The 21521-nt window shown below is 40.1% G+C and overlaps 1 protein-coding gene across 4 annotated transcripts in view; it reads right to left on the bottom strand.

Moving 5' to 3' along the window:
• Window positions 1–1130: 1130 nt before the first annotated feature.
• Window positions 1131–21521, bottom strand: part of fam189a1 (family with sequence similarity 189 member A1) — a 92934-nt gene continuing 72543 nt past the window's right edge. For 2 of the 4 annotated variants that reach the window (XM_042390960.1, XM_042391023.1), the window contains exons 4-13: window positions 18138–18248; window positions 15328–15492; window positions 9804–9911; window positions 7768–7928; window positions 5804–5939; window positions 4447–4525; window positions 3582–4364; window positions 3361–3432; window positions 2664–2986; window positions 1131–1959 (exon numbers count right to left, since the gene is read on the bottom strand). In XM_042390960.1, the coding sequence (XP_042246894.1) occupies window positions 1756–1959; window positions 2664–2986; window positions 3361–3432; window positions 3582–4364; window positions 4447–4525; window positions 5804–5939; window positions 7768–7928; window positions 9804–9911; window positions 15328–15492; window positions 18138–18248 (2142 nt within the window). In that variant the 3' untranslated portion in view covers window positions 1131–1755. The remainder of the gene's footprint in view (window positions 1960–2663; window positions 2987–3360; window positions 3433–3581; window positions 4365–4446; window positions 4526–5803; window positions 5940–7767; window positions 7929–9803; window positions 9912–15327; window positions 15493–18137; window positions 18249–21521) is intronic. The other 2 variants (XM_042391176.1, XM_042391099.1) reach the window with 2 other exon arrangements.

Here is a 21521-nt window from a genome sequence, read left to right as displayed (position 1 = left end):
AAAGGGAATCTATAAAATATATAGTTTTTAAGGGATTCAAATGAAAGTCAAAAGTGTGACTACCAACCCCGTTCTCCCCTATCAGGATAGTACACAAGAACCGGAACCACATGGCTGACTGGAAGAAAACTTTACAGTTATAATGAAATAAGGGTCCAGCTTCAATAATATATTCATATTTTGCATATAAGCTGGTGTTGTGTGTCAGTCTTAATACAAACCCTACAAATTCATTGCTAAGACATTAATATAATTAATTCAAACCTGGTTCACATACCCTCTTTTACGTTACCCCTGACTTTTGATCAGTGCCTGGAAAAATTATGTTTGTTAAATCAAACACAAATTCCCTCATGTTATTCAATGAGAAAAGAACGCAACTTTTAGGGCTTGTTAGCCAATTCTAAATCTGTCTCTCTTTTTTTACACTCATGTGATCTCTTGCCATTTACTTAAAGATTACTTTCAGTCTGATTTCTGAATGCTTTTTTTTTTTTTTTTTTCCTGAACTGCATACCAAGTTATTACCATTGGCAATGGTTATTACCAACACCCCTCTCCATATTACTGTCCATGTCAGAAGCCCAGAGGTATTCTGTACATTGACTAACCGGAAAGCTAAGGTTATGAATACCTATCCTAAATATGCACCAAGACATTCAGGTAGGACTAGCTGAATTCTTTCCACGTTTGTAAGTTGCCTTAAAACTTACCTGTGAATGAAATGTTGTCAAACCTCTATTAAAGTTCACAAATTGTTACAATTGACATTTAGCTTAAGATAATCCACCTAATATGATTCACCGTGCCTTTGTAACTGTGATCCAGTTGCAGAATGAATTGCCAGTGCATCAAAATCATGATGACCTATGACAAACACAGGAAAACAGCACTGTCACTGGGAAAGTGGACACTCACCAATACTGACTAAAATACATTTTACAGTATGTTTAATTAAACAACACTACCCACTACAACATCACCATTATATTTTCATTATATTGTCTGTTATTTTGTCCACCCCTGGTTGAGGTGACCAGATGTTCACAGTGCTGTTGCCTACAGATTCATATACATGATGCAGAACATTAATTGAAATAACAACACAAACCACAAGATACAAAGTCATATTTTATTGTAACACTGATAAGAATTGTAACACAATGAGGTAAGTTAAAATGTCTGCGATGTTCTTGAACCAGCGGCACCACAAAATATTCACCACCCTATCAGTAACAGTTCCACAAAGTCTGCAAACAATGGCTGGTAATGCCCAGTCGGTTCAGTTCACAGTTTAATACAAACATATTTCTCCCTGTTTCTTATAAGGACAAGAAGAATACTGATAACACAATCTCCTTCGTCTTTGAGTCACAGATCCCAACTTACCAGCTGTGTATTTGTTTCTTTTTTAAGAGATGAAACTCAGTAGAAAAGATCCCCTGAGGGAGAAACATTCTTTTGTTTTTCTGATGAGAAAGAAGCCACTACAGACACTGGCAGGCTCAGTCTGAGTTTGCTACCATTTCTGCTGATGACTTGGCACGGTCTCACAGGGCACTAGGAGATACAGTATGAGACCATTTCAGTTTACCTGTGCTGCAGTGACACTGTGCAAATAAGTGATCTCACAATGCCGGAAAGAGTTATTCCTTGCTGTACAGACATGCTGCGCAGCACAGCACAGCGTGGCTGCAACACCAGCACTCTGATATGCCCTCATAGTTTAGACCCGAGTCCTTGTTCGGAGAGCGGTCAGAGAATCGTTTCTCTGTACTCAAGGCTTTGTTCAGAGGAGGGGGAGTCCAGCGGGTTGGTAGAGCTGCTGGTTGTTTGTGGGAGGTGTTTTGGACGGCGCATGGAAGGGGACGGGGATGAACTCAAAGCACCGCAGCTCTGGAGGTGAAGATCCTCATGGCCACGCTTCCTGGGACTGCCTATGATACGCTGGGTCATCATCTGTGCAGCATAAAATAGAAACATATAAGAGAGACACTTATTATCACCTGCTTTTTTACACACAATTATCAAAATTGTTGCATTTTACAATAGATGGAAGTGCTGAATTTCACAGTAGGATGATTTAATTCTAAATAACAGGAAATATCTGTGACAATCAATCCACATTACATAAAGATAATAGTAAACAATGTTATGTTTTTCACTGCTACTGTAGTTTTGGTGCTGTTGTCATAAAGACAAAACTACAAGACTGTCCCGTTAATTTATTTTCCATAAATGTACCTATGAATTTTCTACGCATGTTCAGAAAACCAAGCACATCTCACCACTCCCCTAACCACTTCAATTCACCTACTACTGGAGCAGGTTTGAGGTGTTAACATCTATAGTATCTGATCAAATAACTGTGTAACATGCATTAACATGCAAACTGTATGTGTGTTAACATGCTCATGCAGGCATGTCAAAGCACAGCTGAGCCTGAGTTCAGCTTTTATAAAAGCACAGTCAAGTCTGACAATGTAGGCATACCATGTTTGTTTTGGTAACAACATGGTTTTTACTCTGTTAAGGATCTGTGTGTAATGAGAAGTTTCACAGGGCCTACCATGCTATTGATGCTCACCAATAACCATTAAAACCAGCTTTAGGCATACAAACTGCTAATTTGCATCATGCTATTAACTGTCTAATTCGGTTACCTGATCTATGACATTGGCACTAAAGATGGCCTCCTCCATGTGTTTCTCATCGGACTTGATGACACACTTGATGTTGTTGACAACCTGCTGGACTTCAGGAGGTAGACTGCAGCTTGAGTGCTCCAGGAACTTGGCCACCAATATTTTGGTGTCTTTGTACATTTTAAGGTCAGCCAGGGAATGCGGCCGCTCATGGGAAGAGTGTGTGTGCAGAGCTCGGGGTTTAAGGTGGATATCAACTTTTCTGCCCTCCTTTTGCTGCTTCCTGACACATATGTGGCTGGGTTTAGCTCCAACTCCTTCTGTTGAAACATCTGTTGACTCTGAAAATAAAACAGAATAAATTGTTTCAACACATTTAATCACATACTTCACTAAAATCAAGGCTAATGCCAGTGAAGTTAGTGCTTTAGGCAATGTGAAATTATTGTTTTCTGTCACCAGTGTAACATATTCTCAGTGTCAGCTTTGTCGCAGCTTACTTTCAATGCCACACTTGATGCAGATGAATGTACATGAGATAACATTGCAAACATTTGGTTCAGTAAATGTTGACAAATTAGGCTGTTATGCTGCAAGATTTACGGTTTGTCCTTCAGGTATATCTTTTTTTATATGTTCAGCAGCAGACATGCAAATTGTGGATGTCTAATTTGAACACCATCATATAAATTTGTAGTAGTAGTAGCAGTGGTACCTTGCTCTGGTGATGTATGAACTGAATCTTCAGCAGCAGGGTTGTTTGCGGAGGCGCAGCCACAATTTTCTCCTGTAGAGGGAGACAAGAGACTTAGACAAGAAAGCCACCTTAAAGACTAATACCAAATGCACTATTATTAGTTAGAAATTGAAAGGTGGATCACTCTGGTAAAAGGCATATTTAAGATTTTTTTGTTGTATAAATCTTAAAGCACTTACTTCCTGACGTAGAAGAGCAGGAGATAGGGTCACTGGTGGAGCGAACAATGCGTGCCAGTTTGCGGTACCTCCTGGCTGCACGGAACACCCGAGGCCTCTCTGAGGGCAAATAGCCACTTTGAGCTGAGGTAGAGGGGGGTTGTGATGCAGATGAGGGTGACCAGACGCTGAAGCACAGCCTGGGGCCTCGTAGCCTGCTAGGAGGGGATGGAGAAGGAGAAGGAGCCATAGGGCTGATGGCTGAAGTTCCACCAGAGGAGGCCACAGAGGTGGGGGAGCAAGGCTGAGGTGGTGGGGGGATAGTGACAGGGAGAGTGAGCTTCCGGCTCATCATTCGTGCTTTAATGAGGGAGTGCGTTGGCGCTTTAGGTGGCTCCTCTGGCAACTGTTTGGCTGATGCAAGCTCATCAGATATGTGCATGGCACCCCTGAGTTCCTCACACCCGTGTGTGTTGTCTGTAGAATCCTCCTGGTCCAGATTACTATAGTTCTCTGAGGACCAGTCTGGAGAGCGTTCAAGAGACTCCTGGGTGTGTGAGGACTCACTGTATCCAGTGTCACTTGGGCGAGCGTCACTGTTAGGGAGGCCAAGATGGCGGCGTGAGGCGTCACGTGTACAAAGTTCCAGGCTGGTGCAGCTTCCATCAGTGGGCGCAGTGTGGAGTGTACCATAGGGAGAGGAGTCAGAGCCCTGGACCTCTAAGGAACACAAGTCCTCTGAGGAGCAAGTCTGGTCCTGATCAGCCACTTCTGACACCATGAGGGACGCACTGTCCACTGAGGCTGTAAATATGGAATAAAAGTCATCAGCATGACTGCTAGAAGACATCTAACCATCCTCTGCAATGTTAAAAACAGATTTTACCTTGAGTACTAATTCCTGCAGTGGTGTTTCTATCACATAGACTGGACTCAGTGGCCTGCTGCTCTATGCTCATGGTGACCTGTAAAGAGTAACTTATTAGGGGACACACTGCAGATAGGGCAAGTAACAGCATAGTTTTATCAGTTCTCACATTATATTTTGTATGCGTTGCTTAAAGTAACAGTTGTGTGGCACTTAACCTTCAATACCACAGTTTGGTCAATAGGGGGCTCTATAAGACCACAACACACAAACAGAAATGGACAGGTGTACTAGTGGTGAAAGCCACTAACACATCTGGAGGTGAATTAGATCAGTGATTTTCAAGGTATATGACATTCATATTACTTGGTTTGTCAAATCACGCATTGTCTTTAGACTGAAATTGTCAGCCGGGTTTCTTCACATATCTGCCTTTCAAACCGTTCTCTCACGCAATCAATCGATCACTGCCTGCTTCCATTAGTTATTTACAGCAACCAGCGCAATCTATTTCAGGACTTTTTGAAGGACACTGTTCATAATGGATGTCAAGAAACCGCAGAGTTGATGTGTGTAATAGAAATGAGAGATTAAAAGGCTAAGGTGTTAAACGATGTTAAGAATATAATACAAGATAAAAGGATTTGCTCGCACACAAGACTCTTTTTTAGCTGTGAACACTGAGTTGCAGTGAGGCTTCTCTGCAGCCAGAAAAAAAGTTCAGTTCAACATGACTGTCAAGGGAGATTGCCTGAGAAAGTAGCGAGTCTGAAACAGCAGATATACTCAGATTAAATTGGTAGAGATTTTTGACCTACAGACCTGTCAGGCAACATCTCAACATGCAGACACAAGCTGAACCCAGCAGCAATACCATTTTGACACTTGAGTAAAAAAAATACCAGCCATTTAGAGGGGAAAACCTGACAAATTTCTTAGCTTGGCCAAATTCACTTTTGTATTCAGACCTGTGGTCTATAATATTGTATTATTCACAATTAAGACTTTAAAGCAACTCAGGCTTAACCTTGAAATACCCTTGTTTTTGAAGACTATCTCATTAAAATTGACAAGATATGAAATTTTAACCAAAGGAATATATTTTAATGCAATTGATTTATAGGTACCTGCCTATAAAACTATGTAAAAGAAAGTGTTTTGTGAAAAGATACAGTTTAAAGAATATTTAATCTAAAAGAAATTAGCAGGTTTATACTGCTATTGCACATATGTAAAAAAGTATGGAAGTATACTTAAGACTGAAGAAGGTAACTCACCTTCATAATGAAGAAATTAATGTGAACCCTATGCTCAATGCCCACACAGAAGGCTTTTGTAGACGTTTTAAGGACAGAGATGGATTTTTTTTTCTCACCTGGCTTGCAGGGGTCTGCCCCACCACAGACTCATATGGAGGGGGCAGGTCAGTTGGGTACAGAGTCCCTGGGCTGTTAATGGGCACCCCATAGATGGCACTGAAGGGAGAATGGGGGAAGTCCAGATGCAGGCCTCTGTTATGGACATTACAGCAAGAGTTTCAACCAAACATTTAAAAAAATATACAGAAAATGACAGAGAATAGAGAATATACTGGGCCAGTGACACAATGACATAAAGACCAGTGTTTTAAGGGCCGGCACTGCAAGTCTGAGTTCAACTGACAGTATATCTTCTGTTAAAACATTAAGAGAGAAAGTATGAAAAATAGGCTTATTTCCCACATTCATCCCATCATTGTATAACATTCTATATGCACCACTGTTTCATATGGTGCCAATTAAGAAAGAGCAGCCCTGCGCACTGTCATATCTTTTAATTACAACCCCATTCTCCTCTAAAGTGGCAGAGCATGAAATACAACCTGAGAGTTTCCACTAATCATCCGAGGCATGATGATGTCATGACACATCCCTGGCCCCGGGCGGGGACACTATAAATGCTTCCTCTGCCTTGTTTATATTTATGGCATAACTGGCAAACAGATGTGGCTTCCTGCCAAATGGCTACATCAGCAGCACTCTCTCTGGCAAGACTGAGAAAATGGAGGGAGTGATGAGGGAGGGGTCAACAGATCTTTCACTACAGCTGAGAATCGTGGATGTCACATCTGCTTTATGGAGGGAAAAGCTCTGTGACCATGGATGATAATACCACATATGATGATCACAGTTAGATTGTTCTATCTAAACAGACACATGCCACTGCAGCTTAATATGATGGGTTTAGATTTAAATTTGGGTGCAAATATCTGGCAACACAATATTTATTTCATGGGAGATTCTTTAGGTTTACTGCAGTCTACCTCAAAGCAGTTTTGAACCTGACAAAGTTCCACTGTTGACAATTACTGAGCAAGAAGAAATAAGAGACCTCATCCTCTTAGCTACCACACAAACTAACAAACTAAATGGTTTGTTTCTTTTCTTTGGTGTGAGTCCTCTCAGGGGTTTTGTGCCTCCAAACATTCCTCCAGTGCTTGACCTATCAGTGTTATAATCCCCTTTTTAATGACACATATATCCTAATATCTGGTTCATTTCAGGTGTCTATGGAGGGGCATGTAGGGGATTGCATGGAAGGACCATAGGTTACAAAAGAATCCTTAAGAATCTTAATAATCTTAAATATATTTGTGCTATTGCAAAAAAATCTAGAAATAAATTACCTCCATGTCATTCCTATCAATTTCATAGATGAATACAATTCCAGGAGAGAGCCAGGTACAGTATCCTCAACTCTACCTGCACCAACCACCAAGAATTCTAGCTTTAGTTACATTTTGCAGAAATGTTAATAGGTCTCTCTAGCAATGCTCCTTTATATTTTTCAACAGGTTTACTAAAAAATCAAAACCTAGAAACAAGGCCTAATATGTTTTAAAGAAAAACACGCCTTCGTACCCAGTTTGAAATGCTGCCCCCTGCGAAATACTTTATAATGACTTTGGTGCCTGTAGTTTTTGTGTCACTTGCTGCAATAAATACAATGATTTCTCTGGATTGCACCCTGCAATTTCAATATACAGTGGCTGATCATATGGTAGTTATCTGGCCATGCACATAGATTTGATGTCAAAAATGATTTATGGGATGCCATTAATGTGTTAATTTCCACCATGGTGGACAATAAAGTTGACTTGTATTGTTTTGTATTGTGTTCTAGTGAGTGTGGACTGGGGTCTGGCTAGCCAGCAGACAAATGTGTATAATTTCAATGTCTGGTCACCATAGAATTATTAATGTCTCGTATATTCCCTGAATATCCAAATGCCCCAGCCAGGTGATACTTCTGTATTAGAGTTTTCTGAGCACTGAGCACTGGGTATTAAATGCTTCTCACCTCTGTCCATCCATTGAGGGGGTGCAGGTGTATTCTGGCGGGTAGTATGGCGGTGGAGGAATAGGAGGAATGAACTCATCAAAGTCCAGTGTTTGGTGGAGGATGGTTCCATGGGGTGTCATACAGTCGGCATTTAGGGCTCGTGCTCTGTGTGGCATAAACTGAAACACATCATAAACAGAGACATCATCAGGCCCTTATTACTCAAGCTGCTGAGTCCTTATTCATTATTTTAAACCAAAAATGTACCCAGCAAAAATGACTGAGCGAATGTGATCCTCTTACAGCACCTCCCTCCTGTTATTAAAGCTCAGTTGTTGTTTCACTGAAAAAGCTCCACCGCAGCACCTGAAAGTCAAGTGCTTTGCTCAGAGGAACCTCAACAGCAGCTTTTCCTCACTCAGACATTTCTAAGTAGGACAACTTTCCTGTCACAGCCAGCCTGCTCTTCTAATCTCAAGGCTGCCACTGCTGCTATTGACTTGGCTAAATTTACGGAGCTAAATAAAAGGTTAACACCTCTTGTGGTAAATGGGAAATGAGGCCACTCTTGGAAACTTGGCGAGACCACTGGAGATAAGACAGAGCTCTTTTGTCCTTTACTTTTCTGTGAATCAATAGTTAGATTCCACCATTCTCAGCCACTTTAATTTATAGAGGTTTTCCTAGTTGTGCATGCCTGCTTTGGTGTTTGCTTTTGCAAATACAGTAATTTACAGTTATGCAGTGTCTTCATGGCATATCTAATGCCTAATATCTAATATATGCATTTGTTACATAAAACAAGTGCCCCCAATTAATCAACAATAAGTCATTAAATAATCCACAAATACATTTGTACAGATTCTCACAGTAAGGATGCTCTGAGAATAAGCTTTGATCATCTGAAAGTGAAAACCTTATCTCAAGGTGAAAATGATTTTCCATTCACATTTTTAATTGGTATATAATTCAAACTGTTCAAACTGCCTGTGATAATTTAACGTCTGCCCTCTTATCTTTGTTTGTCTCTTCTTTAATTGGAATTGATATAATTCTTATTACAATCTAATTTCTACAGTCCTGTCTCAGGGATCAGAAAAGTGTTCATCTAATTTTCCCTGTTTAAAAAATAACAGAGCATAAGAAAATTAATATTGGGTTTATATATTTATTTCACAATAGTGATCAGATATCATCATGTGTTATAGTGGATGTTAATATATCCAGTTGAGTCAGACATCACAGATTTTACAAAGTCAAACACAAAATCCAAACAAGTCTGATTTGCACCTACAGCTTTTTTTTATTGAGTAATGACTTATGTTGCAAGGAGATTAAATTAATGTAGTGTATGAGTTCTGCTAAATGTCTGTTATTAGATATAATATTCAACCTGTTATCAAATTAAGCCTTAAATTCAGCCCAGAGCACCAGTTCTAATATCCAGACTCATTGTAGCATTTTAGCACACAATTTACAGCATAGTTCATAAAACAGGTAAACAGCTCTTGCATTAAATATAACTGCAACGCTTGACATCATGTTGGTAGTGTCGCTCTATCTTTCCACGTTGATCCATTGAGAAACAAATAACTATTGTTGCTGTGAAAAACAAAGGGAACTTGGTCATGTTAATTTCCCTCATGGCTAAAAGCATTTAGCTGTTGCTAATAGTTTCATTGTTCCACATAAAATGACAAAAGAGGGTCATCCTGAGGATCAAAATCCAGTGAGATGTTGAGCTGTTTTCTTCAAATCACACGTATTTTTCAGATGCAGGAGGACAAAGAGAGAGGTCTTGTGGCAATTGACTTTGACTGTGTGTGTTTACACTAATTTGTATTTACCAAGCTGGATGATTCAACCAAAAAAACATTACTTTCCACTATCTTGGAAATGGACAATAGATGGCACATCCCTCCTGAGCCGCATGTGTTTACCTAACCTGATGATAGTGATCTTCAGACTAAAAAATATATACATTTTTAACCACAGGGTGGTCACTAAAAAAAAAAGTCAGCCATTGTTCTTGTCTGCTCTTCCATCACACTCACCATCTGCAGCACATCAGTTGAGACCATCTGCATACAGCACATGGCAGTGGCTAGAGCACACACAATGGTGGAGATGACGTTAAGAGCGCATACGCTGAACAGCAGCTCCTAAAGGAGAGGGGGGAGAGGGGGAGACTATTAGAGGAACGGGGACAAAAGAGGGGGAAGAAGATGGGTAAAATAAGGGAAGTAAAGCAGGAAAGAAGGTGGCAAGAGAGGATAAGAGAGGAACAAAAGGTGATAACACAAAAAGGAGTGAAGGTGACACAAACAGCGTTGACGTCATCAGTAAGGTAACCAAGTTTAGAAAAACACAGCAGGGTGGCATTGCAGAGAGTATGACACTTCTACAGATATCTGCTTTAGCACAGCAAGACAGCTACACGGCACTAATAAGAAGCTCATCTGCATTGTTAGCATATCATAAAAAATACGTACATATAAAAATAGTCAGTTATAGGGGGTAAAAAGCCCATAAACATCCAAGGTTAAGCACGAGCACATACATCATCACTCTGGCAATGCAGCTAACAGCAAGGGGACAAACCAGTACTGAATCTGTCAGCAAAATGAATGTGCATACTGGTGAAATACTAGCCCAGAAAAGTGAATCAGAGAAAAGACTTATGACTGCAGCCCTTTTATGTTGCTGTATCTGCTATTCTTCTAAAAGATAGAAAATCATCTCTAAGTGGCTTCATTTTTAAACCATATCGAGTTTGTATGTTCTGACAAATGAACCTATAATAACTGTACCATACAACTTAATTTCCTGGAGAACAGCACAGGAACAGTAATGCCACCTGCCTGGAAATTGGCTCTAGGAATAGCAACAGTAGCAGCTTCAAAATGAGCAAAACTACAGTATGATTAATATAAGTGCAATAAAAAGGTCTGGGTGGTCTGTCTTCTCAGATATTTGAATACCCATTACACAATATGTGCAGTTCTTTTCTATCATGTTCACAGGGTTTATCTGTCACAATTAAGCTACATGGTCACTCTGATAATACTGTTATCACAGTTATTATTATCATCACAGTGTAAGACTGTGAAAGGTAGAAGGGAGTAGGACAGAAGAAGATAGGAATAAGAAATTGAATGTGTGGCAGAGAGTTTGACTTTGAGATGTTTTAAGTTAAATGCCTCGCAGCAAAACAAGAAGAAATAAAACAGGTGAATTCTACTGTGCATGAAAAATTAAAACAGTACTGAATAGAGCAGCTGCATTAAACACAACACTATGAATATAACAATATCATTACTCAGTGTCATATTTTAAAGACAAGAACATGTACCCATGAACAGACTTCCAGCACTGGAATTTAAAAAAATGGATTACATGTTTTTCTGTGGACATTGGCCCATAAATGAAGCTCCCTAGTCACCACACAAACTGTTTTCCAGCCTGCCGCACAGATTTTTCACCAGATACATAACACATGATTATCTGTGACATTAAAAAAACACTTGTGTTAGGCTTTTGATAATCTGCAGAGAGAACAGTTGTCTCCTCCACTGAGTTGCTTACTGCCGAGGTGCAGGTGCCTTGACTTTTTAAGGAAGGTTCAGGTTAGATGCTTTTAGCAGATCCCATGGCTCACTTGAAGTAAGTGATGTAAAATGGATGAAGTTGGCGACTGAGATGTTCAGAGCTGCCAGCCTTGCAACATGTTTGATATCCAGTAACTAGTTGCCAAAGATCAAGTCTGTGTCAACTGGAAGTAAAGCAGAAATCATACCAGTTGGAATCAGTGAAGCTTAAGTTGTGTAGCGTATAAAATACAACCAATACGTATTTACCTTGGAAGCTAACAGTTTTGGGACATGTTTTATGTTGGAGGAAAGTCTGGAGGAATTGTGGACAGAGTCACAAGTCAAGTCAATTTGACATTTCAAATATAGATGGTCACAGCCAGTCACTAATAGAAAGGAGACTGTGACTGCAGTTCAGCAAGATGATACCGAGTTTATGTGGTTATAAAGTTTTAATGTTTGTCATTTTTGTTAGCTTGTTTAGCCCTTTGGACCTTGCAGAGTCCTTCTTAATCAGTTCTTTACATAGCTGTTGTTTCTCAAATCGTATGGTTATTCACTGAACACAAACTACACACAGAACTCGCTGACTCCCTAAAGTACCATGAGATCAGAGCAGCAAAGGACAGCACCCTGTTTTCATCAAGCCAACATTTGTTGATAGCTGCAGCGCAGGTAATTCCCTGATAGCCTCAGTGCAGGTAATTCACTGACCTCTTCCCTCTTTGGCATCCCCAAGCAGCTTCTTACAGCATCTGACAGAAAACCCAGGTCTTCCCTCAGGAAGCTCTATAGCAGTTTCAGGGAGGTCAGTCCAGTCTGTTGGTAAAGCCCTTCAGAGATTTTCAAATCGCCAATGACAGGAAGTAGCAGATGTTGTAGCTCTGTGTTGCCACTTCTCATAAAGCACTGAATGCACCAACTTCACAGCAAAGGTAAAGCTTCAGACCTCAGGCCTGCAGACCATAAACAGTTTTGTCGTAGCATATGCAAATGTTATCATCTGTTTTTGCTGCCCGGTGCTGGAAAGCTTCTGCTCTGCTGTCTACAGGTGAATCACACTCTGTCTACCTCAGATGGACAGGTGAAGGACACGAACTCAGCCAGTGGTGCCCAAAGTGTTTTTCTTCTGGATTTCTGCTTAAAGCCATCAAAGAAGGCTAATACTCCCTCAAAAGTTGAGGGAGTATTTAAACTCAGGTAAAGCTCAACCAGGCTTAGACACACAAGCCAATCTCAGAAACTTGTACCAACAAAGACCAACTGATGGATCTCCTCACATCAACTATGTCTTCTGTTAAAAATTACCTTTGAACTGGCTGTAAGACTACGGCTGACAACATGCATGTATGTTTTGTGCCTGAGCGAGAAGAGATAAAGTAATAAGTAAGTAGTGTGCCTTTGCAAAAAGACGAGGAAAATATACTAGCTGAACATTTAAATACCATCATTGTGAATCTGATTACATATTGTCATATGCTGTGAATACAAATTGAGAATATGTCTAAGAATATACCCGTATTGCGCAGTAATTGGCCAGAACTTCTCTCTCAAACTCTCTTTTTCCATTAGTTACATAACTATTTCTGGCACTTTTCTTGTGAGCAACCAAGTACAGCGCTATCAATGCCCTAAAGGAAAGAATGTCTGAAAATGTTCCCTGTTATTCCCATATTTAAACAATTATCATGTCTCCCCCCTCTCTATGATGGCCAGCTTTTCACTCTGCCTTCAAGTGTGGCCATTTGGAACGAACTACTTATTTTCTAGCATAACCCAGCCCTTGCTGATTCAGCTTACTCAATTGGCAGAGCAGCTGCTGATAAGGGACAACCAGAGAAAACGGTGCCAAACACACTACAAAAACTACAGGCAGCTGTTGAACACACTTGACTCAACGGTACCTAACAGTCAATTGACACGTTGGGCCCTGAGACTAGCCTCTTGCAGCGAAAACAAAGTCTATAGCAAGGCAGTTATTAAGGGGTTTGTCCAATGTGCATCCTTGCAGGGAGTGATCAAAGCCTAGATGCTAAACATCAACTCTGTACATAGTCTGTATTCACGTAATAAATCCTGAAAATATGCATGCAGACATGGAGGTAACTGTCAATCATTCATTGTGTTGTACAGTTTTGACTGAGCTCTCTCTTACCTGAGATAAAGCTGAGATTAGTCAAACTAACCTGTATGCAACAGTGTCCTTCTTACTGGCTACATTTACATTTGAGCTTACTTTTGTTAAGCTAATGCATTTCTGTGATTTCCCTTGTGACCTCAATGTACATAATGACATAATAAATCCTGCCAGGCAAAGAAATGCAACAAATTGAGAAATTGTTTAACATGCCTGCTCACCAGATATTTAACCTCTAGAAGATAACTTGCCCCCAGCCAATCAGGTTAGTGAATTACACAGCAAGGTTACACATCCACCCCTCTTGCAGGAATTACAAATTATCTTAATACTCCCTCCCACTGATGATTTACAGCCTCGGGCAGAGTAACAAAAAGAACAACGGGATGGAAATCAAATATGTCTGCAAAGAGTGAATGACACATATCAGTGGTGATGTGGATAGTGCAGATTGCTTCTATAAAAACCAAACTTCTACATGTAGAAGAGATGCTGCTGAGAGATGAGTGCATTAAGAACAACAGGTGATCTACTACTTAATCTCCCTGCTGTTGTAATTCAGTACTCCCAATATACTGTGTATCTCAGTACCAGAGGAACTATACTGTATGTCAGCTGCATCATGAGTTCATTAGGACCAGCGACAGTCTAGCCATCTGAAATGGCCGAGGACTCTGGGGAACAGGGTTTGACAGCTTCCTCTTAGACATAACTCAACACATCTGACTAATTTGGCACTTCATAAAGGTTTATTGCACCAATTCCCATATCTCTTTTAATGAGTTATGATCACAATGACAAATGTGCTTGATCTTTCCTCTTTTCATAAGCATGCTTCATCCTACGAAGTCTTTTATTTGGTTATCAATGTTTTATAATCAACCAGGGAAATAAAAATGAATGGATATGATTGTCGTTATCCAATAAAGGCACAGTAGCACATACTGTATATCATTCCTGCAGACACCCGCAGTCAAGATAATCTACCAAGATCATGCGCTCGCAAAGTACAGCCAACCCAGGCTAGATACACACTGCATACTAAGAGGTCTGCCTCTTGGGGAAAGACAAATGCTGTTGCCATTCTCCACTTCCTGCCCAATCAATCTGAGACTGAACATTTACATTGTTTTGCATTTTACATCATTTGACTGTTCCCACATGGAATATGTTACACAACGAGGGAGGAAACTTGGAGACATTTCACTGATGATTTTAACAATTAAAATACAATTATTTATGCAAAACTATAGTGACAGTTATTCAAGTGATTGCTATCATGTTAAAGCTCTATTTTTAGATTCAAGTCTAGACCACAAAAAATTAATAAGTATGTAAGTAAATAAATAGATACACAAACCCATTTATTGATTTCTGAAGTTGTATCTCAGTCTGGCCACACAAATGTATTTCAAACGGTCACTCGCAACAGTGACATCACAGCGTGCGGTTAAAGCAAGTCATGATGGCAGTGTGAAACATGGCTGCATAAATAAACATCTACCATTCATGATGGGTGTAATAGAGAACTTTGAACAGCCACAATGAGGAAACCAAGAGGATATATCTCCATTGCTTTCTTTAAACTGGGAAAAACACACCACCAGTTAATGTAAATAAGGTACTCCACCACAGCTACCGGTGCAGACAGGATAGATCCCTGAATACAAATACAACGTGATCAGTTGCAAATAACAGTATTAACAGTCAATTCTGAAAACTATTTGAGGAATTCATCTAATTTACCTGCAGTCTGAACAAAATCTAACTTATTTAGAATGTTTTTCCTATGTGAAAACACAAAAACTCCGAGCAGCGACATTTTACAAATACACTCTCACTCCCACCCACCTTGAGACGGAGGCGTATGGTATTGCAGTCCCTCAGAGGATTCAGTTTCAGTGTCTCTCCCAGGTTGTTGCAACTCGAACTCTGTTTCTGTAGCTCGCAGCATACACACACTCCATCGCTGTCAAACTTGAGCTGGGGGGGAAGAGGGGAGAACACACATCCACACTCATGCATGCACGCCACATACACAAGAACAAACACACACACATGCATACACACACACAAACACACACACAAGGACACATGCACAGATCAGACCCGGGCTTGGTGTTCTGATGTATTTTATCTGTAAAAGTATTGTGGTGGAGGATATATTTACTTCTGGAAGTAGAGCCAATGTGTAGTAAGAAAAACATATTAGATAAAGAATATAATATATATTGTGACATATTGTTATTGAGAAAGGCGGTTGCACATGATCAAAAGTGTACAACAAAAGAGAGGCTATGAGATATGAGGAGCTACCCAGGGAGGGATGGAGGTAGAGTATACCTCTGCTATGTGTCCCAGATTGAAAGAAAGCAGGACATGAACCCAACAAGTATGGGTTAATTACATTGGGGAGAGGAGATGAGGAATGTTAATATTTCAGTCACGACTGGGGGAGGGTCTCTGAGGATCCACATAAAGCAGTGAAGTTGGTCTACTCGGCTGGTCCCACGTGCATAAGGAGGAGCATTGCCTCTTATGTGGAAGTGGTGAGGTTAGTGGGTTGGGTGCTGGTTGAATCACAAGGGGCTTCTTCAGTCATGAAAACGATAGGAACCCCTGGCACTATAAATTCGGCTTAAAAAATCAGCTTAGCATCTCATTATGAAAACATGAAGACTGAGTATTCTGTGTCCAACTATTCCTGATCACCAGCTGCAAGGAGGAAGACTTAATAAACTTATTTTGAAGTGTGCTGTATCCTGCTCTTTTTCCCATGTTGAAAACACCAGAGCATCTGTCTGGTATCAACCACTTGTATAAAAAACAAAACACTAAAGTGGAACTCTAATGATTTCATGTATAAATGAGAAGTACTACTCAAGCTGTTAAAACAGTTGTGTAATGTCGTCTGTGGCACTAAAGGAGCTTTATCGTGTTTGAAAAATAACTCTATTGATGTCATCAGGGTTATCTCCGCTTTGGCTTGGAGACTGAAAATTTGTAACAGAAAGCCTGTGTTTCAAATTGGGGGCATGGAGTTTGAAGTACATACACATTTACAAGGGAAGGGATTGTTTAAAATCCAACTGAAACTACATTTAATCATCCCTCTTTGAAGTCAAAAACAATGTCAACATGTTTTTCAAATGTATTGTTTATAGTTTTGTGTTATTAGAATGAAGAAAAATATCAGAAATGCTCCTTTTTCTCTCAGTAGCTTATTTGATTGACATTAGCTGGTAGGCTACCAGTGTTACCACGAATCAGACTATGGATGTATAAAGAGAACTGGATACAGCATTGAAGGTGGGGCCCCATTCATTTTTATGAAAGTTACTCAGGGGCGCATGAAGCAAAAAAAGTTTGACTTCTTCTGCATAGCTTCCGCATTTATGGGGCCCATAAAGCAAGCTCACTAGTGACTTCCGCCAGCCAAGCCAGCTACTTTTAGCCCTCTGGCTAACTTCAATGGGGAAAAAACAAATCAGTTATGTGGCTCTTCTAGACTTTCCAAATATTATCAGACCGAATGGATCAAATTCTGACAGTGAAATGAATCATTTTGCAGGGGTTGTGACACTCAAAAAAATGTATCTGTTGATTTACAGACATCTTTTTCAAAATGTAAGTCTATGGGAAAAAGTATATTTGGGCCCATTTGTTTGGTTGCTTGATCAACAAGCTAAGGTGCAGGACATGACATGTTCATGTTTGTAAGTTAGATAAGAAGGAGAATTTATCAGGAAAGCTAGTGTGGGTTGTTGTTCTGAGATAAGACAAAGTTGAGACAAAATTCATAGTAAACTGAGCCTCAAAATACTTGCTGGTACCACCGACCACTATTCAAAGACTGAAAAGCTGCTTAGTGGTACAATGTGAGGGTTAGGGTTTGGTACAACTTTATGTAAATGTTTCGCACAGGAACAACCTAGCAATAACCAATAGCACGGAAGCACATAGTTGTTTTCTACTCCACTCAAGTACTTGGAAATACTTTAAAGTTAAGTCTGTGGTGTGATCAAACACTGAATTTAGGATCTCTTGGCCTCTGCTGCTTTAATTTTGAACTCTTAAAATCTTTTGAGTCGCACAACTTTATGGAAGTAGTCTTTTAAAGTTGTTTATCTGTACTTAAGCTATCTTTGATTTTGGCTAGGCTGGATGTGATAAGGTATTAGTCACAAACAGACAAACAGTTTGTTTCATGTTTGGTGCTGACTCAATTCTACAGCATGTCCAGAACAGAAGTGTTACTTGTCAGCCTGCCACATGCTGACATTCATGTTTTTAAATATGGACGTGTTGTCACATGCAGACAACAATAAACACATGCATATTACTCATAGTAGACAGAGTAGTCAGTGTTGCAGCAATATAATAACTACGTTGAGAGGACATTCTGTGTTATTCTACTGATATAAGTATAAAACTAAATAAATAGGCACATTTTCATGAATTTTTTCACTGCCATGGAGTTAGTGGCCCAATCAAATGTCCACAGTAAGCAGTCCAGAAACTTTCTAGATAATGGCCATCTGCATAATTTCTTCCACTAACAGGCAGATTTGAACTCAATACTTTGATTGCCAGATTAAATGACTTGTTAAGATGGCCGTCTTCTTGTTTTTGAGGAAGGGTTAAGGTCCATGTGGTCTCACCAGCTGACAGTCCTCCAGTGAGTTGACCAGCTGAGCATTCTGGCAGGAGAGGATGGAGCCCGCCAGGTTGAGCATCACACAAACTGCTGACAGCAGCATGAAGAATGTGATCTGTGAGAGAGAAAGAGGTAAGAGAGAGAAATGGAGAAAAAAAAGAGATAAACATAATGTCAAAGTGTTGTTTGAATCACTAACACTGATTCAACGCTTACATCTTTCTGGTACTGTGTTTGAAAGATGCTGTGTTACCAGATGCACAGCCCACTTTGCTAATCAGTTGTCACTCACAATGATTTTCAACAGATCACCAAAGAGGAATTTCGCACTGATGTCAAGAGAAATCAATAACCCGTTTCAGTCTACTGGAGTCTGAATGCAAGAGGAATCATAACCACAGAAAAGCTTTTTACCCAATGACATAAAAAAAAACATAAAAACATTAAAAAAAAATCGACCCACAGTGAACTTTTTCTGTATTTCTCAATATCTGAACAGTTCTGCAGCAGCTAATGTCTTTCAGTCAGTATAAAACAGACACACACAGTCTCAGCAGAGCTAATATTTCTCCATACTTCAAATTGATAGAGCTGGCAGTTTAGCTCTCTGGTGTGGTCTAATGTACTTTGACTCCAAACATTCCCTTGGCCCCTCTTTATCTCAAGGTGAAAGGCTTCTTTTTATTTCTTAGCTGACAGCCCCGTGGATATAAATCCCGTTAGCAGAAATATGGCTTCCATTTCTGGTACTTAAAATTACAGGTCAGGCGTAACAGAAAGAGTTTTAAAATGGACAGCAGACAACCAGCCTTCACTGTCCAGTAAATTGGAAACCAGGCACCAGTGTTGTGTATCAGAACTGACTTGGTCTTCTACAACTCTTGCTTTTATGGAAACACGACTGCAGCACAGATATTTCAGATTTCACAAGCTCATAATTGACCGATTTAATTAAAAACTACACTAACAGATGTTTTTCAAAGTTAACCTTTACAAAAACAAGAACAGGGTTGGTGGAGGACATAAAGAGCACTACAGCAGGAGGAGTTTGAGGGATATAAAGGTTGTTGAGAGCACACATACACAGATGGAGAGGAGGAGAGAGTGGCAAGGGGGCGGAGTAGGGAAGGAACCGGAGGTGGCATGTAATAAACAGATGGAGCGATAAGTTTAAGTGCTTTTCACCGTGGCAGAAAATTGAAAGATTGAGAGGCTGATGGAGCGAGCTTGAGGAGCGTCTGTTTGGATGGCAAATAAGAAAATTTGAAAAACAGAAGATTTAAAGAAAATGCAGGAAAGAAGGACTAAAAGGAATGAGACAATCATTAATAGAAAGTGACAGAGACATGCAGACGTGGAGACAGACTGAACAAGATTCTGTAGTCCCATGGTACATTGGTGGTGATGATGTGTAGATCTCATCAATTAGCATTTAATCTGAATGTGATATCAGCTGTCTGGTTCCCTGGTTAGAATGCAATCAAGCCTCCAGAAACAGCACTATAGGCTGTGCTGTGATCTGGTGGAGTGGCCACAGTTGAAATTGCTGGTCATGACTCACTTTGGCCCAGAAAGACTTTTTTTTTATCATATACAACCATAATAAAATGTACTGAGCCTAAGCAATAAGGACCAATATATAGTTAAAAAGGCACTGAAAACCAGATCAACATATTCATTACCATCAGTGTTTTCTTTGCAGTCGTTCGGCACAGCTGCTGGAGAAACACTGATGTACTCATGTAATATGGGTGCAAAAATGCGACAAAGGAAAAGAGAGTGTGCTGTCTACACACTGATATTTGCGAGCTCCCAAGCTTTTATTGAAATGTTTCGACCTGCAAGGTGTTCAGCAAGCAAACTTTCATGTGAACAAGGAACAAGCTTTATGTAGAGACAAAAAATGATATATGATTTGTTTCTGGTTCACAGAATGTTTGCCAAGAAGAAGACCTTGCAAGTCAAAATGCTGCAATAAAAAACGTTCAGTCTGCAGACAGCCTCTCCTTCTCTTTTGCTGCTGCTCTTTGTCCTGCATCTGTACCTAACTAGGGTTGCATGTGCACACTATCCACCTTTTTTGCAAAAATGCAACAGCTTGAAGACCTTTTAAGAATATACAGCCAGTGAGCAATCTTCCAATCACAATCTCAACAAAAGATGTGCCCATTTAAATTTCTAAGAAGTGTTCTTCTTCATTATGTATTGGTGTTATGTATTTCAGCTGCTGAGAACAGGTCATGGACAGGACATCATTGAGATTTGTGAAAATCAGAAGGCATGAAATGTCACTAATGCAAGGCTGAATATTCTTCAAAACATGTTTTTACTGCAGACAATGATTTATTTCTTACTGAGTGCACTTCACGATGAAAATCAGTTTGGTATTGCAGAAGAAGAATACCATTAGTTCCATACTATTCAGAGAGAGACGTTCATGGGAATGAGATGCATCTGATTACTAAGTGATAGTCAACATTTTCAGAATGCTCATCTGCAGGATGTTAACAACAAGCAGAAAGCATCTTCATTAGTTCACATGAGTGCAGGATCATTTAACTTGAATGATGCTATGACAACACCCATCATGGTAAGGATATTGTAATGCACAAACTAGTGACAGTTAAAGTTCCTTCCCCAACACAAAGACCATAGGTTGTATTTTAATGACACCTCTCCAGGTTTGCCTTGTTCCCAGTTGAGGCAGTTCGATATACGATGCTCTGTCTCAAACAATAACCAGCTGCAATTCTGACAGAGGGAGAAAACAATCGCTCTAAATGAAAGCTCCGATGACTGCTGGAGTGCGCTGCCATTATATCATGCTGCTGCAAAAGGATATTTAACTTTTTTGTTGTGTGCATTTGCATAACTCTTATAGAAATCTGTGTCAGATCTTACAATTACTGTACCCTTTACCATAACCTACAGCTACAATAAAAAGCACACAACCATGAAACCACAAAGCTGATGCTCCAACCTTATTTGTTCTGAATCACTACTCAGCTAGGACACATCGACCAAAATATTTTTTTATACAATAATGGTTAAAGTCCCATAATGAATCCTTTTGATATCCAAACAAACAGTCCTCTCCAGGCCTGTGTGTCCAGAGTGTCGCCTGTGTGTCACCTGCGCTTTCTGTCTGCTGAGCGGATTGTCATGCCTGGCCCCACACCGATGCCTTTTCATTACCATGTAGGATCACATAGCACGATTCAGCAGTGAGTCATTAATTACTGCTGCGCTGCCCTCTCCATGTCAGAGAGAAAAGCACACACACACACACACTCACAAAAAAGCCATGCACATGCCACTCGGTCCTTTCGGTAGATTTACGCTGCATGTCATCATCACATCGTTTAGCACTCTCTGCAGAGGACAATAC

The sequence above is a fragment of the Thunnus maccoyii genome, chromosome 1, assembly GCF_910596095.1.
Source record: "Thunnus maccoyii chromosome 1, fThuMac1.1, whole genome shotgun sequence".
Taxonomy (NCBI): domain Eukaryota; kingdom Metazoa; phylum Chordata; class Actinopteri; order Scombriformes; family Scombridae; genus Thunnus; species Thunnus maccoyii.
Note: the sequence above shows the minus strand (reverse complement) of the source record. Positions and strands in the feature narration are given on the sequence as shown.